The sequence below is a fragment of the Archocentrus centrarchus genome, chromosome 5 (assembly GCF_007364275.1).
Source record: "Archocentrus centrarchus isolate MPI-CPG fArcCen1 chromosome 5, fArcCen1, whole genome shotgun sequence".
Classification (NCBI taxonomy): Eukaryota; Metazoa; Chordata; class Actinopteri; order Cichliformes; family Cichlidae; genus Archocentrus; species Archocentrus centrarchus.
Genome location: NC_044350.1, coordinates 31,554,080 through 31,571,011, shown reverse-complemented (window position 1 = coordinate 31,571,011; position 16,932 = coordinate 31,554,080). Strand labels below are relative to the sequence as shown.

General features: G+C 41.9%; 1 protein-coding gene across 1 annotated transcript; it reads left to right on the top strand.

Moving 5' to 3' along the window:
• Positions 1–213: 213 nt before the first annotated feature.
• On the top strand, positions 214–7,522 carry gpr37l1a (G protein-coupled receptor 37 like 1a). The gene is made up of 2 exons (XM_030729683.1): positions 214–1,022; positions 4,848–7,522. The coding sequence occupies exons 1-2, from the start codon at positions 375–377 to the stop codon at positions 5,868–5,870; spliced, it is 1,671 nt and encodes a 556-aa protein (XP_030585543.1). The 5' UTR covers positions 214–374; the 3' UTR covers positions 5,871–7,522.
• The last annotated feature ends 9,410 nt before the right edge of the window (positions 7,523–16,932 follow it).

Here is a 16,932-nt window from a genome sequence, read left to right as displayed (position 1 = left end):
TGTTTGTGAAATGTTCTACAAAGTATTCATGAACAGCTTGACCAACTGGATCAAAATAAGTTTTTACATTTAAACAGTGAAATTACCGCCTGTGTGGTCACAAGATTTTAGTTTAAAATTTTAGGGTGTTTTTTTTTTTTTATTTTGAAATTTCTCACCGGAAACCGTGTTGTGCTCAGGGGTCTTGATGTTGGCCAATAACAGGTGCTGGAAACTGAGCAGCCGACTCAAAACTTCTCGCTCAGGGCTGGAGTGAAGCAGATCCGTGGTACAAGCTTTGTTTACTACATTTCTTACTTCAGGGGTGAAGTTTTTCTGCAGCACATGTCTGTGATAGAGGCGGAGAACGCGGACCAGTTGCACTTAGTTAAAAAATGAGCCCGGTTTGGTGTGTTTTGCTTCTCTTTGTGCAGAGCGCGGAGCTCCGGCATGTGCGCGCGGCTCCGCTGGAGGCGCAGCGGGCGGAGGATGCTGGCGCACCGCCTGCACTCAGAGAGGTGTCTTTCCCACCGGAGAGGAGCTCTCTGAACGGGTTTGAAAGTTCAGGACTTCCCGGTGTAAAGCGAGTGGCCCGAGGAGCTAAAGATGGGGGGTTCAGAAAAAGAGAACCGGCTCCTGCGAACAGTTTCGGGCATCCGCGCCGGTACGACGACCCGAGCGGCTACTTCACCACACCGCGGACGTTCCGCTTCACCTCCGCCCCGCTGCAGAACAACTCGTCGGGCCGCGGCTCGGGGCTCCACAACCCACTGTTCCCGGTCACCGACGGCTCCTACTGGGCGTACGCAGTCATGCTGCTCGCGCTCGTCCTGTTCGCCGCGGGCATCGTGGGCAACCTCGCGCTCATGTGCATCGTGTGGCACAACTTCTACCTGAAGAGCGCGTGGAACTGCATCCTGGCAGGGCTGGCCTTCTGGGATTTCCTCGTGCTGTTCTTCTGCCTACCTGTGGTCATCTTCCACGAGCTCACCTTGAAGAGGTTGCTAGGAGACCTGTCCTGCAGGCTCGTGCCCTACCTGGAGGTAAGGAGAAGGTGAACGTGCGCGTGAAGGGAAAGTGAATAAAAAAGGTTCATAATACGTTACAATGTTGCTTAAAGACCTGTGATGACTTTTTTTGTCAACAGTTACATCCTTTTTATTCTCACACCTGCGGTTTACCGAAGTTAAAGTATCAAAAAGCAATTAAAAACTGAAAAACTGCTTAATGTTACTACATTATGCTACAGTGATTAAATGAATGATTAATCGGTGATTAATGATTAAAACTGAATACGATTTTAACAATGTTTTTAAAATCTAATGAATTTACTCTGATAATCATTATGATTAATCTTATTGAAACATATTTCTTCACCCATAAGCTGAACTGCGTGCTAAACCATAACAGAAAATAACAGAAAATTGAGCTCAATTAGATGATTAAATTTTCTGTAAGTAATCTTTAATTGGTTGTTTATTTTGGCACTGAAGTTTCACTAAAACGCGCACACAGTGAGGCAGAGACGGCCGTGCTTGTCTCACTGTAAATGATTTCCAGTTTAATAAAGAGACCTCCGGGTCTGATGAATGGCCCGTTTGTGTCTTTGTTCCTCTTCAGTGTCAGCAGCCTTTACTTTGCGCTGTTATGGTCTGTTTGGCCTCTTCAGCTGTCTGCGATGAACCATCAGGGGACGCTGGTGTGGGGCCCCAGCATGAACAGACTCTTCAGCTCCCAGAACTAAACAGTGAAATACAGAGATGTTGTTTTCAGGAATGGGGGTGTTTATGTGCAGGTGCAGATCCAACTAAGTCTCAGTAATGAAAGAGAAACTATTTCTAACGCTGGTGAATGTTGAATGAACAAAGGGTAAAATAAACTGAAACATCGGGCCCTCCCGCTGGAAAAGAGCTTCTGCTTTAGTGCAGAAAATCAGCAGCAGCGTTTAGTTTGGAATAAAAAAAAAGTTAAACTGGAAAACTAGAAGAGTTTTTGCTTTATGCTCTAAAATCTCCACATTTTAAGCTATTTTGAGGCCCAGTGTAGACTGGAGTTTAGCTCCAGTTTACATGGAGAATAGAGGTGCAACTAAATATATAGTTTAAATATTTTCTTGATTAATCAGCCAGTTATACTATATACTATTATCTGGGCTTTAAAATGGTATTTAAAGAGTGCCTTCAAATAGATCTCCTTTAAGTCCTTTGGCTGAAGGCACTTTTAATCAGTGGATCTTCTTTGCATCCCACAACAAAAATGTTATTTTGAATCATTGACATGGACAACAAGAAATTTAAAGAACATGCCATAAAAGGACAGTTCTTAAGGTCCAACTGAAAACTAGTTTTCATGATTAACTGCTTCTAATTATATAAAATATTGGAAATTAGTGAAAAAACTACAGTTACAGGTCCTTACAGGCCAAATAATTTAAAGGTATTTTAGGTAACATCAAATTAACAGGCAGAATTTCGAAGCTGATGTTAGTAAACGTTTGACATTTGAAACTGTCTTATCGTCCGGCCCGGCCATCGGGACAGTTGTTTAAAGTTAAAAGCTGAGGCACTGGCTTAATTTAGATTTACTGAGCGCTTCAACACAGAGACAAAGTCCTGCGGCCTGTGGAGTCCTTCTTTGGCTCTAAACCAGCTCTGTCCGCCTACACAGCTTCAGATCACTGAAGTGGAGTTTTACTAATTTGTAATAACAGCTTGTGTGAAGCAGCCTTTAACAAGGTCAGGCTGCCGGCCTCCTCTGTTCTTTGCAGCTTCACCTATTTTTATGCTAATGAGTGAATTAATTTCTGGTTAACGAATTACCGTTTGTTTTTTTTTTTCCAGTGCTCTTTTACTGAGCAGTGTTGAAGCAGGTCAGGCTGCCAGCTGCCCTGTGCTCTGTTAGTTAAACTATTTTCATGCTAATTAAAGCTCTGTGTTAATTATCTCGAGTTGTGTCTTAACAGTCTGAGGTCATTAAGCACTCACAGAGGGAGGACAAGTCTCTGTAATGATAGTCCGTGTTTCTGGCCAAAACCACCAAGTTTAATGGGCACGAGGCAGCAATAACTGTCCCCAGTATGGAGGCTAAGAGCTGTTACAACACAACGACCTCCTTTTCCCCTCTGTGCGCCCTTTCATTTCTGTTTCTGTGTTCTGAATGTTAATGCAAAGTTGTTTTTGTAACTTTCTTCTTAATGCTGGAGATTTGGTGAATTTAGCCTGTAGCTTGGCATAAAAAAAAGCAGAGGAACTCATCAAACGTGGTTTCTGCAAAGCGTCAGAGCGTAGATGCTGGCAATGTTGAATTAGAGTCTAATTTGGCATTTTGAACTATATTTTTAATTTATACTCGCCAGACAGCTGATGTTTTTATGCCAGTACAAGAGTTATCTTTGTCAATGATGTGGTTACACAAAGTAACCTTTATTAAAGGTTTGTTAACTAGTCATAAATTACACCCCAGTGTCACATAGAACATTTATTAGCAATAAATAAGAACAATATTTGGGCAACACAATGAACCATTTTTTTTCTCTCATTCAGTGTTTGTGGCTGACAGTAGGATCTGTTCTGCAGCTTCAGGTGGTTGAGTCACAAGTGCAAAAGACAAACAATAAATAAATAAACAGGTAACATTTGTTACACAATCAGAAAATGTGTTGCCTCAGAAACAAAGCTGAACAGTGTGAAATCTATGTGGTCATTAGCTTGTCTGGGATCAAAAAAATAAAAGAATTTAAAGTGTGAATACAGTGTGTGGGAGAACTTACTTAAAGCAATAGTTAAATTATTTTGGAAAATGTTTTCTCGGGCTCTCTGAGAGTGAAATGTCTTGATGGCACACGACCTTTATGAAAACACCAGCGCCTATAATAGAAAATTATTTGGACACAATACAAATCATGACTAGAAGATGAGTTTGGGATCAAAATGTAGATACAAATAAGTTCTTTCATATGCTGTAACTCGTTTTGACCAGCCAGCAATCCCACGTGGGGATATTTCCCCTGAAAGTTTCCCCAAAGTGCAGTTTTTAAAGTTTTCTCCTGTGAATTATCAGAAAACAGTTCAGACATCCAGGGTAACATCATGGACATTAAACTGGTGCAGTTTTGCTATTGAAACTATGATGTAGACCAGGGCTCTCAAACTCCAGGCCTGGAGGGCCGGTGTCCTGCAGGCTTTAGATGTGTCTCTGCTTCAACACACCTGAGTCAAATACAGAAGTCATTAGCAGGACTCTGGAGAACTTGACTGCATACTAAGGAGGTAATTCAGCCGTTTGTTTCAGGTGTGTTGGGTCAGGGACACATCTAAAACCTGCAGGACACCGGACCTCGAGGCCTGGATTTGAGGATCCCTGATGTAGACCATGATGCTCAAAGCTGGTTATAGAAAAAAGATTCTGTTCAACAAAAATGATTTTTGGAGGGAGTGCAACTGATTTGGTTTCAGTTTTTAACAGAGCTTAAATGTGCTTCATGCAGCGGGGGCTTGTAGTTCAGAAAATATTCATGGTATAAATGTAAAATGTTGCATGGCTTCATTAAATATACTAAAGCAAAAAATAAAAAATAATCATCAGATTCTGAGAGGGTCAGGTGGGAGGGAGTGATTGATTTTTGAAGTTTAAACCAGAAAACATTTATGTTAAAATTCAAATTGTGATTTAGCAGACGATATATGCTCCCTATGGGTTTGCTGCAGATTGAATGGGTGAGATCTTCCATGTTGGCGCTGTGGTTACTGCGGTCAGCTCAAGGCAAGATCTGGATATGACTGCACTGCAACTGTGAATGTCTGTCTGTATCTGGACTGATTCTTAGTAATGTCCTATTAATATTGTGCTCAATTCCCTCACTCTGTCAGGTGACCTCTCTGGGCGTGGCCACGTTCAGCCTCTGCGCTCTCAGTATTGATCGTTTCCATGCAGCCACGGGCCCCGGGCCCCATCAGAGTCCAAAGGTGGAGTCCTGCCAGTCCATCCTTTCCAAGCTATCTGTCATCTGGGTGGGCTCCATGGTCCTAGCTGCCCCCGAGCTGCTACTGTGGCAGCTCGTCCAGGAAACTGTCAGCCTGCCGACGCTTTCCAATGACCTACAGCAGAGCCACCACGGGGGCTCACTGATGGCTGCCTTTAGAGCCCGGACCGATGCGTTTAAGGTGGATATGTGTGTCCGTGAGCCATCTGTGGAGCTCCCAGAGAGCATCTACTCCCTGGTGCTGACCTACCACGAGGCCCGAATGTGGTGGTTCTTTGGATGCTACCTTTGTTTGCCGCTGCTCTTCACTCTGGCCTGCGACTTGGTGACAAAGCAGGTGTTAGCGCAGCGACTACCACAGAAACCCAGCAGTGACAAGGTGACTAGCAGGTGCTCGTCTTCCTCTTCATCTTCCTCGCCGATAAAGAAAAAGCAGCATGTGAGGGAGCAGCGGCTACGCTCCACTGTGATGGCACTCACTGTCTTGTACATCACGTGCAACCTGCCAGAGAGCATTTGCAACATCACCCTGGCATACATCTCTGTCCCGGTGACCTCTGCGCTCCCGGCTCTGGTTCTGCCGGCGCTCGGTCTGATCGGGCAGTTCCTGCTGTTCGTGCGCTGCTCTGCGACGCCCGTGATGCTGCTGTGTCTGTGTCGCTCGCTGGGCCAGGCCTTCATGGACTGCTGCTGCTGCTGCTGTGAAGAGTGCCTCCCCGATGGCAACTCCTCTTCATCATCCTCTGCCTCAACTGCGGCGACCTCCACCCTCTCCTCACCCACATCGCCTTCACCAGTCTCCCTGTTTCCTTCCAGCAAAGAGGAACCAATGAAGAGCCTGTTGCCGGCAGAACCAGCAGTCCATGAGAGAGTGAAAGACTCATCAGCAGTTATTGGGACGCCCTGCTGAGGTTCAGAACTGTTTGCAAACTACTTTAAAGAGTCATTTGGGTTTAATACAACTTGGTTTTTATTTTGGTAGCTTTGTCCCACATTTCTCTAAATAAGAGTTCAGTCAGGACCACGATAGTCAAAAGAAGGATGCCACTTCCGTCTGCAGTAATTTACATTGGCGACATGACTCTTATCTGAGACCTCGATCAATAACAACAGATATGGTGTAGGTGGGCTTGCACAGGGGCGCAGTAGCTGTGAGCAGGCTAAAGCAGTTTAAATAGCCTCCCCTATATGAGATACCAGTTAGATATGTAGAAGCATATTAGCTGAAGCATCAGCTGATGTAGGTTTGTTATAGAGATCAGCTGATCAGCCTGGATCGTTGCCTGCCTGAACTGATGTTTGATTTTATTCACCGATGGAGCTGAGATCTTGGAACACAGCTGCATCACTAAGGAAGGAAGCATCAGTCAGTACAGAATAGAGAGGACCAGAAATAATCAAGTTTGGAAACAAAGTCTCAAGAATCAGTTGTAAACTGGTCCATCACAGTTATACGCCTCCAAGCGTATCAATTCACTCTACAAATCCTGCCTTTTTTGGACCTTTTGCACACCTCAGTCAAAGCTTTTTCTGCACTGTTAAGATTTCATAACCACAGCCAACTTTTTTTTCCAATGTGGAAAATTACTTATGGGATTAACAAAGAATCAGACCAAAACAAAATCAATGCAGGCACTGTTATTGATAAAATCTTGTCAATATCCAACCCTACTTCCAACTTTGTAGCAATACTTCTGGGACTGAATGGGGAAAAAAATTCCCCACAGTAATGGTTTGAAATCTTGTTGAAAGGTCTCCCAGCCAAATTCCTACGTATAGTATCAGAGCATATCCATGTGTCCAAATACTTTTGGTCATGTATCTATAAACTTTAAATCTCTAAAAACTTTAGAAAGCAGTATAATATTTATTGCTGGCAAAAATCACAGGTCAAAGTTGAAGCGCAAAGTGGATCCAGGAACTATGATTGTTACTGACAAATATTTGTTTCCCTTCCAGATGTTTGACTAACCTGGAGGTTTGTTCCTACCCCGTGTGATCATCTGAGCTTTCTGATGTCACAGGATTAAATACATTTCCTCAAAGCTCAGCTGTTAGGTTGCTGATTATGTTGTTACTGCGACTGGTCAAAATTATGGACAAAAAAATACCAAAATGAGTCCAGCCAAGTTGTAATAAATCGTCCTTTAAGTTCAGTCTGTATAAAGTTGGGTAGAGCCACTGTAGAGCAGAGGTTTGTCAGACTAGAGTTAGATAATTATCCAGATTATGGGTTCTAGATGGATTTAATTCCATTATTGAATGATTTGTCATATTTTTATGCTACAATTTACACGTCGTAGTTATTGATAATTGTCTAATTCTCATGCAGGATATTTGCATCACATTGTCTAAGTACTGTATCAAAGAGAAACACTAGATCAGTTGAGTTTGGGAGATTTACTTTTGGAAGGCATTTAAACTGAAAATCAAGAAATACTTCACCAAGACAGCTGCCAGCAGACGGATGTTTGTGAACATTTAAAAAAAAATATGATTTTGCATACATACGTGACTCATGTGCACAGGAGTCATCAAATACACACACACACACACACACACACACGAAAACATCAATCAACCTTATGAAGAAATGTGAAACTGAAGTTTGACCTTTTTTACTTGTTTTATTATATTTGATTTAATAAAATACATTTTGAAAAAGAAACATTCACCTGTGAATAATTTGTGCTCAGCGTGTTTTTTAATATCTGGCACACACACAAGCAGAAGAGTAGAGCCGTTTATGGAAACTGCATCTGATGCTAGAAAGAAAAAAAACTTTCCGTTAATGACTTCATGAAGATAAATGAGCTTAGCTATACATCCATTCAACAGACAAAACCTTTAAGATTTGATGCTTTGGTTTTGAGTTTTTTAATAACTAGTGGCAGCAGAAAGACACATCTGATTTTTTTTTCTATTAAATAAATTTAGGTATATTAGAATTTTTCATTGGGAGTGACCAGGAGGGACAGGATTAGAAATGAGTCCATCAGAGGGACAGCTCAGGCTGAGATGGTTTGGACACGTGGATGTTGAAGATGGAGCTGCCGGGCAGGAGGAAAAGAGGAAGACTGCTGAGAAGATTCATGGATTTAGTGAAGAAGGACATGGAGAGGATCGGTGTGACAGAAGAGGATGGTAGGGAACAGGTGAGATGATCTGTTGTGGCAGCCCTTAAAGGCAGCAGCTGAAAGAAGATGAGAATTTTATATGCTGTTTAGATCCGTCTCCTAGTTTATAATATAAGCTAACTACACGGAGTAAAGACTTGAAAACTGAAGGATTCAAACTGAGTGTGTGTTGTAGCTCGTAGTGAGTACACACCTTAGACCAGTGATTCTCAAATCCAGGCTTTGTGGCCCAGTGTCCTGCAGGTTTTAGACGTGTCCAGCACACCTGAGTCAAATATAGAAGTCATTAGCAGGACTCTGGAGAACTTGACTGCAGACTGAGGAGGTAATTCAGCCATTTGTTTCAGGTGTGTTGGATCAGGGACACATCTAAAACCTGCAGGACACCGGACCTCGAGGCCTGGATTTGAGAATCACTGCCTCAGACCGACTCCAGCCAAGTTAAAAAATTCCATTAAAAAGGTTCAAAAGTAACAATTTATCTAAAGTTAATATATTTTACAAATTCACATCAGAGAACTTCCCCTTTTATCCAAAACCAATGAAATGACAGACACACAATTAGACCCGGTGCATCTCCAGCACTGAAACTACTTTTCCTCCTGTTTAAGTAACAATGTTTAAAAACTAAAAAACCTGCTGAACTGAAACCTCAAATATGTTTGACACAAAATAGTCAAAAAGAAAATAATGGTTCATTCAAAGTGCCAGGAAGGTCATACAGTAAAATATATCAGATTTGATTTTATTTACAGCCTCCAAGTTCTGAATTAAAATTATGATAAACTTGCAAGTATATAAAATCAGTAAAAAAAAAAAAGGAGAACAAAAAGTAAATAAACAGACGATGTTTTATTTTTCAAACAAAGAAGGAAAACGGGCTGGAAGACAGAAAGAGGAGAGGGAGTCTCCTGGTTATATTTGATGAAGATCTGCACTCTCCCAGTGGTTGTTGTTTGGATTTGTTTTATTTAGAGAGCGATCGCTCATGAACCCTGTGATGTCCGCTGGAAAGAATGCTTCTGCAAAGTGATTCCAACACCCACAGACTCAGAAAGCTCTTCATGCCTGACTGTGACACTCCTTTTTGTCATTATTCAATTACTGAAGGTCACAGCTTCACAATAACTGCTGGCCTCTGAGTTTGAGCAGCCATAATGAACACAGTCACTCTGTGACCAGTTGCTCAGGAGAACAGACAGGAATTCCTCGCTTTCCCAAGTAGTTTCCACCCAAGTGTTTTAAAGACTTTCTCAGCCTGTTTTCTCATTTTTAATATGCTGACCTAAAAAAAAAAGTTTGTCATGCTTGTCCTCCAGCAGAAAATGTTGACAGCATTGTGCATATCATCTAAGTCCTGTGTCTCTTTGCAGAAAAGACAATATATGGATGGAAATATATTTGTGGCCTATAAAAGTTATAATTTTAAATGTCAGATTTTTTTCAGCCTGATATGGAACACATCTGTCTGTGTTTCACGCCTTGTTTCCATCAGTCAAGTGACTGGACTGATTAGATAGAGATTAGCCTTGACCCAATATTCTTGTGCTGCAAAGTAATATACCATGTTTATATCTTCTCTTCACATAAATCATAAATACTGTCCTTTGCACATATTGCATGGATCTAAATATGCATCCTGTGTCCTCAACCTTTGTGCTCCAGGCAATAAAAGTACCCGTTCAATAAACCAATGTTGTCTCTTTGTGCAAAGCAAGCAGTTTCCTCCAGCAGTACCTGCTTATTACATAAAAAACATGGCAGGACTTTAACAGCAGGTTACAGACATTGTACAAGCTCCACCCAGCTGCTCTTTAAACCTTTTATTTGCAAGGCTCAGCCGATCAGAAGGAGGCTGGCCTAAAGGGAGAGGAGCTATACGACCACCACAGCAGCCCAAGAAAGATTATTTGGAAGTGTCAACCATTCAAAGTTCCTCTAGAGTGCAAGAATAAAAATAAGGAGCTGGAAATGAGAGTGATAGGCTCCCTCAACTAATTACACATAACTGACACTAAATTTACTTTCAGTGAATTCTGTATAAATTATAAAACTCAATGTTTTACTGCACTCTCTGTAAGGTTTGGGTAATAGAAACTCTTTCAGCAAATCACAAATGGGCAAAATTCCTGATTTAGAGGACACATTTCACAAACAGTAACAGAGCATGGCCTGGAGACACTTTGACATGACAGACTTTCAAAGGTTTAGTTGGCCTGGTTTTTTGGTTATTCTATGACTCTATCAGAGTAATATTGCATGATTCAGAAAGCATTAAAAATATTCCTTATTTATCTTTTACTGGACTTGATGCAGCCCCTGAGTTCATCTGCTGTCTGGAACAAGCAGCTTAAGCTCCTCTCTGTTTAATTCCACCATCCTTTTAAACCAGCTTTCTTCTCCTCACCTACAAGGTCTTGAATAATCAGGCCCCATCTTATCTCAAAGACCTCATAGTCCCATATCACCCCAACAGAGCACTTTGCTCTCAGACTGCTGGCTTACTTGTGGTTCCTAGGATACTTAAGAGTAGAATGGGAGGCAGAGCCTTCAGCTTTCAGGCGCCTCTTCTGTGGAACCAGCTTCCAGCTTGGATTCAGGAGACAGACACCCTCTCTATTTTTAAGATTAGGCTTAAAACTTTCCTTTATACTCCGCTTTGCATTTAATCATTAATTGATATTAATCTCTGGCTCTCTTCCACAGCATGTCTTTTCTCTCCCCTCATCCCAACCGGTCGCGGCAGATGGCTGCCCCCCCCTGAGCCTGGTTCTGCTGGAGGTTTCTTCCTGTTTAAAGAGAGTTTTTCCTTCCCACTGTCGCCAAGTGCTGCTCATAGGGGGTCGTTTTGACTGTTTCTCTGTACTATTGTAGGGTCTTTACCCACAATACAAAGCGCCTTGAGGTGACTGTTTGTTGTGATTTGGCGCTATATAAATAAAATTGAATTGAATTGATTGGCTCATTCTGTCATTGACCTGCACTGGTCTGGTTTTGTTTTGGTGCTTTAACGTTCTCTGAGTCCAGGTTGGGTTGGACAGACTGCGGACCCGCCTCTGGGTGAAGACTTGGGTTCCCGCCCTTCACCGGCTCACCTGTTGCTCATCAGACTCATCAACAGCCAGTATTTAGGACCAAATTCCAGGACCCACTCTCTAGATCGCCTCTACTTGAGCAGTAATCAGGCTCTTTCATGGCATTCCTGTGAGCTGTAGACCTGCTTCTCTAACGTCCCTGTTTTCCAGTGTTTCCTGTGTGGCTGAAGAGGAGTTCACTTACCAGAGTCATTTACCTGTTTCCATCAAGCTGACCCATTCTGGAAATCTCCCTTGAAACACTCACCTCTCCAACTCACCTGCCAGCCTCCTACGACCTCAGCTACCATCGAAGAACAAACTAGTTACAACTACTTACACCATCCTCATTATTTGAAACTTTAGCCAGGTTCAATCTGGGCATCTCCCATTGCAACAGTATACTGTATATGACAGGAAAGGTATAACAGGTCCCCTTTAAACTTGGAACTCAATCGCAGTGAGTCCACATTCCTAAAGTTGAGCCAGGTCTGGTGGCTGCATTTGTCTCACGGCTCCACTTGGCTGGAAATCTGGGACAGATAGGGTGGCTAGATGTTCAGGCTTAGAGTTCCTTTTAAATTTGTCTTTTGTTATTTTGTGAGACTTTTGGAAAATATATAAATAAAAATGACAAGCATCTTTTTGGCTGTTGGAAAAAAGCAAAAATCACACCCCTAAATTTAATATCACAGACTCCAAGTGCCTGTATTAGACCCCAAATTACACATTTAATCAGATGAAGTACCAAGGAGTAAAAAAACGTTGCTGTTGACTTCAGAGGGGTGCTTATTTGAAGTGAATTAAGAAGTGTGGAGTACAACTTCACTTTGAAGGCTTAAAGCTTTCATTTGAGGACACCTGAGTCCCTTCACAGATGTTTGCTGCCTCTGAGTTTCACTTTGAGAACCTCTGCTGTACGCTGAGTCTCGGCTCCTTTTGAGTTGAAATATTTGTCCTCCCACGTCTCTTTGCCTGGGCAAAGAGAAGGAGGAGGGGAAGCTTCAATAAGGCCTGCTTTGTTCAGGCATCCCCCTCTCTGGCTCAGAGAGAGAGACACTTGAACAAAGCTGCATATCAACTATCCACTGAGGGAGTTGCTAAGCTACACGACACCCACCGCCTCCCACCAGCTGCCCCAGTCGCTGAGAAGAGAGAAGAAAAGAGGGCTGAGATGCAGGGGAGGAAAACTGCTGCGGTCCGCTAAGATAAGCCAAAACTCCTCTCTTCTTGGTTGCCTTGGCAACCAGCTGAGACACAGCAGCATGGTGGCCTTAAGTTAGCAGTATGGCCTTAAACCGACAAGGACCTCTGTTTGAATCAGACTGAAGCCCGTTTCTGAACTCTGCATGGCCCTGCTGTGTTTACTTGGGCTTGTGTGATGCTCATATGGTAAGTGAGTGAACATAAGAAAAAAAAAATCAATAAGTCATAATGCACTGATGTGTACAATGTGTACAAGATGCTTGCAGCATCTGGATCTTAAAGGTGAAGCCAGTGTAGAAGTGCCTTACACTTGTATTCTTTCTAATGGCCAGCAGGGGGCAACTCCCCTGGGTGCATAAAGAATTTCAGCGTCTTTGAAAACAGCCTTTGGTTGCCATGCCGAAGGCCTCAATAAACATTTTCCTGATTATTTGATGGCCTCAGTTGCTACTTTCAAGCCTTACTGAAAACAGCATGATGTTCACTTTTTAAAATTTTGTTCCTGATTTGTTTTCATAAAGAACATAAAAGGCATGTTCTGCAGCTGGCCCACCTTAACTGATAACTGAACTTGTGGTACCACATTGGCAGTCCGTGGGCAGCTTCGGACCACCTGTCTACCTGCAGAGAGTATCTGTTGTGAGATGGGGCAGTGCCAAAAATATGTGGTACAACTGGTCTGTGGGCTATGCTTGCTTGTGCTGTTGTTGGTCTGTTCAATTCGATTTCAGTTCAGTTCAATTTCATTTATATAGCGCCAAATCACAACAAACAGTCACCTCAAGGTGCTTTATATTGTAGGTAAAGACTCAACAATGAATATAGAGAAAATCCAACAGGCAAAACGACCCCCTATGAGCAGCACTTGGCAACAGTGGGAAGGAAAAACTCCCTTTTAACAGGAAGAAACCTCCAGCAGAACCAGGCTCAGGGAGGGGGGGGGGTCATCTGCTGTGCCCGGTTGGGGGTGAGGGGAGAGAGACAGGACAAAACTGTGGAAGAGAGCCAGAGATTAATAATAACTAATGATTAACTGCAGAGTGAAGTATAAACGGAGTAAAAAGAGGTGAATGAAAAGAAATACTCAGTGCATCATGGGAACCCCCCCAGCAGCCTGACCCTATAGCAGCATAACTAAGCCTTATCATAAAGGAAAGTTTTACAAATACCTTTATTAGTCCCACAATGGGGAAATTACAGTTAAGCCTAATCTTAAAAATAGAGATTCCACAGAAGAGGCGCCTGAAAGCTGAAGGCTCTGCCTCCCATTCTACTCTTAAGTATCCTAGGAACCACAAGGAAGCCAGCAGTCTGAGAGCGAAGTGCTCTGTTGGGGTGATATGGTACTATAAGATCTTTGAGATAAGATGGAGCCTGATTATTCAAGACCTTGCATGTGAGGAGAAGGATTTTAAATTCTATTCTAGATTTAACAGGGAGCCAATGAAGAGAAGCCAATATGGGAGAAATCTGCTCTATCTTTCTAGTCTAGGGTTTAATCCCGGGATCCGGGATTCCCGGGAAATGCGATCAGAACCATTTCCCGTTTCCCGGGAAACGTTAGACGGGAAACCGGGAAAAAAGTCGCGCGCGTTGATTTGACTTTCAGAAAGAAAAGAAAGCTTCAGAATGTTAAATTTAAGGAAATATTGAGAGAAGGGTTCGTTTAATGCGAAAAGCATTACTCTTCATTTCAGGCATGTTCAGCCTCCGTTTAAGGCTTCAGCTTCATCTCAAGCGTTTTAATAGAGGTATTAAACAGTTGTGGTTTTTTCCTCTTTAATTTGTTGAAATCGTAGGCAATGTGTTTACCCTAAGGTATTTTGTATTATATAATTTTATATTATTATATATTGTTATATTGCATTATATAGCCTATAAAATACGCCTGCCCTGAACAATAAAGAAATATCTGTTTAACTTCGAGTGTTTTTTTTCCTCGTTTGCAGCCGCTTACTAACAATCATGAATTAGGATACGGGCCTAATGTGTGAAGAAATTATCATGAAATAGATTGCTTTAACATATTTCGCTTTTAAAATGGAGTTGAGTAAAATGTATATTTTTTAGGCTATAAGGATTGGCCAGTTTTTCAAAAGACGATTCACAGCGAACCTACTTTAACCCTCAGACACGGTGTTATAAATTTGCTGTTGCCAGAATGGCAATGACCAAGTCGTAGTGCGTTACTCAAGGCCCTGTGTTATGCCATATTATAGTGTAGTACGGTAGTTAACTTTTCAATGACTATTACAGCGTTCCACTGGTGGAGATATAGTGCAACAGATGTCGACACGACAGCGTGGCTGAGCCATTATCAATGCTGTGGAGATGAACCGTATTGTTTTGCACCAGCAGTTGTAAAATATCTTGTTATAATTCCATGTACAATGGAGGAATATTCGAATTATATTTGTTAAGGGAGTGTTGAGGAACGATACAACACCGCATAGCTCGAGCACTCGAATCTCGAGATGTAGGTTTTATTGCGTTAATCAAGCCAACGTTGCCCCCTACTGGGCATAACAGGACATAGCTGGAAAGCTACCTCTACAATATCACAATAGGTTAAGGCCGACACAGGCTACAGAAGGCCTAATTAAAATAAAAAAATAAATAAACTTTTTCCCGGGATTCCCGGGAAATGGCTCGTCATTTCCCGGGATTTGATTCATGTCATTTTCGGGAAAAATATTAAACCCTATTCTAGTCCCTGTCAGTACTCTAGCTGCAGCATTTTGGATCAGCTGAAGGCTTTTTAGGGAGCTTTTAGGACAGCCTGATAATAATGGATTACAATAGTCTAGCCAATAAAAGCATGAATTAGCTTTTCAGCATCACTCTGAGAAAGGATGTTTCTAATTTTAGAAATATTGCGCAAATTCAAAAAAGCCGTCCTACATATTTGTTTAATATTTGCATTGAAGGACATATCCTGGTCAAAAATGACTCCAAGATTTCTCACAGTGTTACTGGAGGCCAAGATAATGCCATCCAGAGTAAGTATCTGGTTTGACACCATGTTTCTAAGATTTGTGGGGCCGAGTACAAGAATTTCAGTTTTATCTGAATTTAGAAGCAGGAAATTAGAGGTCATCCAGGCCTTAATGTCTTTAAGACATTCCTGCAGTTTAACGAATTGATGTGCGTCATCTGGCTTCGTGGACAGATAAAGCTGAGTACCACCTGCATAACAATGTATGCAATGCTCTGTAATAACACTGCCTAAGGGAAGCATGTATAGTGTAAATAAAATTGGTCTTAGCACAGAACCCTGTGGAACTCCATAATTAACCTTAGTGTGTGAAGAAGACTCCCCATTTACATGAACAAACTGGAGTCTATTAGATAAATATGATTCAAACCACTGCAGTGCAGTACCTTTAATACCTATAGTATGCTCTAATCTCTGTAATCTGTAATCTCTCAGTGTAAAGCTGCACTGAGGTCTAGCAGGAAATGCTCTTATATTTTGAGATTCTGTTGAAAGGTCTGACAAAACACAAGCACAGACTGTAAATAAAAGATGGACATAACCACCATGATGTCATCCATTCATTTCTGGACTCCACATTTTGAAGGATCAGAGTTTTTGTTGCCAACATGAGAGTGGAGTACTATGTTGCATCTATACACTGTCACAGATCCCTGCTACTTAGGGCTAAGGAACAGATGAGTGACTAAAGTTTTACTCACAAAAACCACAGCAGGCTGTATTTTGGTTAGACGGCACCACTCAAAAAGCACCCACAAATATGGTCTAGAGGTTCAATTTCATTTCAATTTCATACAGAATTTCAAAATAAAAGCGCTTGCTTGTCTGTATTTGTCCTTATTATATTGATGTCCAGGCTCTGACAGTTGTGGTTTGTCTCGTTCTGTTCAGGAAATATGCAGCACAGTATCTGGTAGCAGTGACTATTTCCAGGACAACAACTCACTGCTAATCAGCAATGCTATCAGAGTCCTGTCCACAAATGAAACCCTCTGTTGGCTGAATGCAGAGCCAGCACAAGCCATCAGAGTGGTTGCTTAGGATCCTGAAGATACTCTAAATGTCTTCAGTTCATTTTGTAGTCACCACTGAAGTAGCATAATTTTTATCATTATCCTTTTTTAAAGCCCACAAACAGATTAATTCACGGTTCCATTTTGTTAAATATTTAATGTTCTCTTTGATGTTCTCAGCTACATAAACATGTTAGCTGGAAATCTTCAGGCCTCATGGTTTTTATATTTTTGAACTTTTAACAAAGACAGGTTAGTGATTTCTTCCTGCTTGCAGTCTCTAAGCCAATCACATCCAGACATCTACTATTCCCTAAACACTGAGACTGATTTCAGTCCCCAGTATTTCCAGTCTCAATTTCAGATACCAAGAGCAAATGGTTCTATTTGAAAAATAGAAAATACTAATAAGGCAGCAGGAGGGATAGTGGTGGAGTTGATGACACCAGTGTCAGTGGACAGGCTGAATTCTAGTTCTTCTTGACTGTGTCTTGCACCACTGCACCAGAAATGATTTGGTCAGTCTCCAGTTGCTGCTGGACTCCCA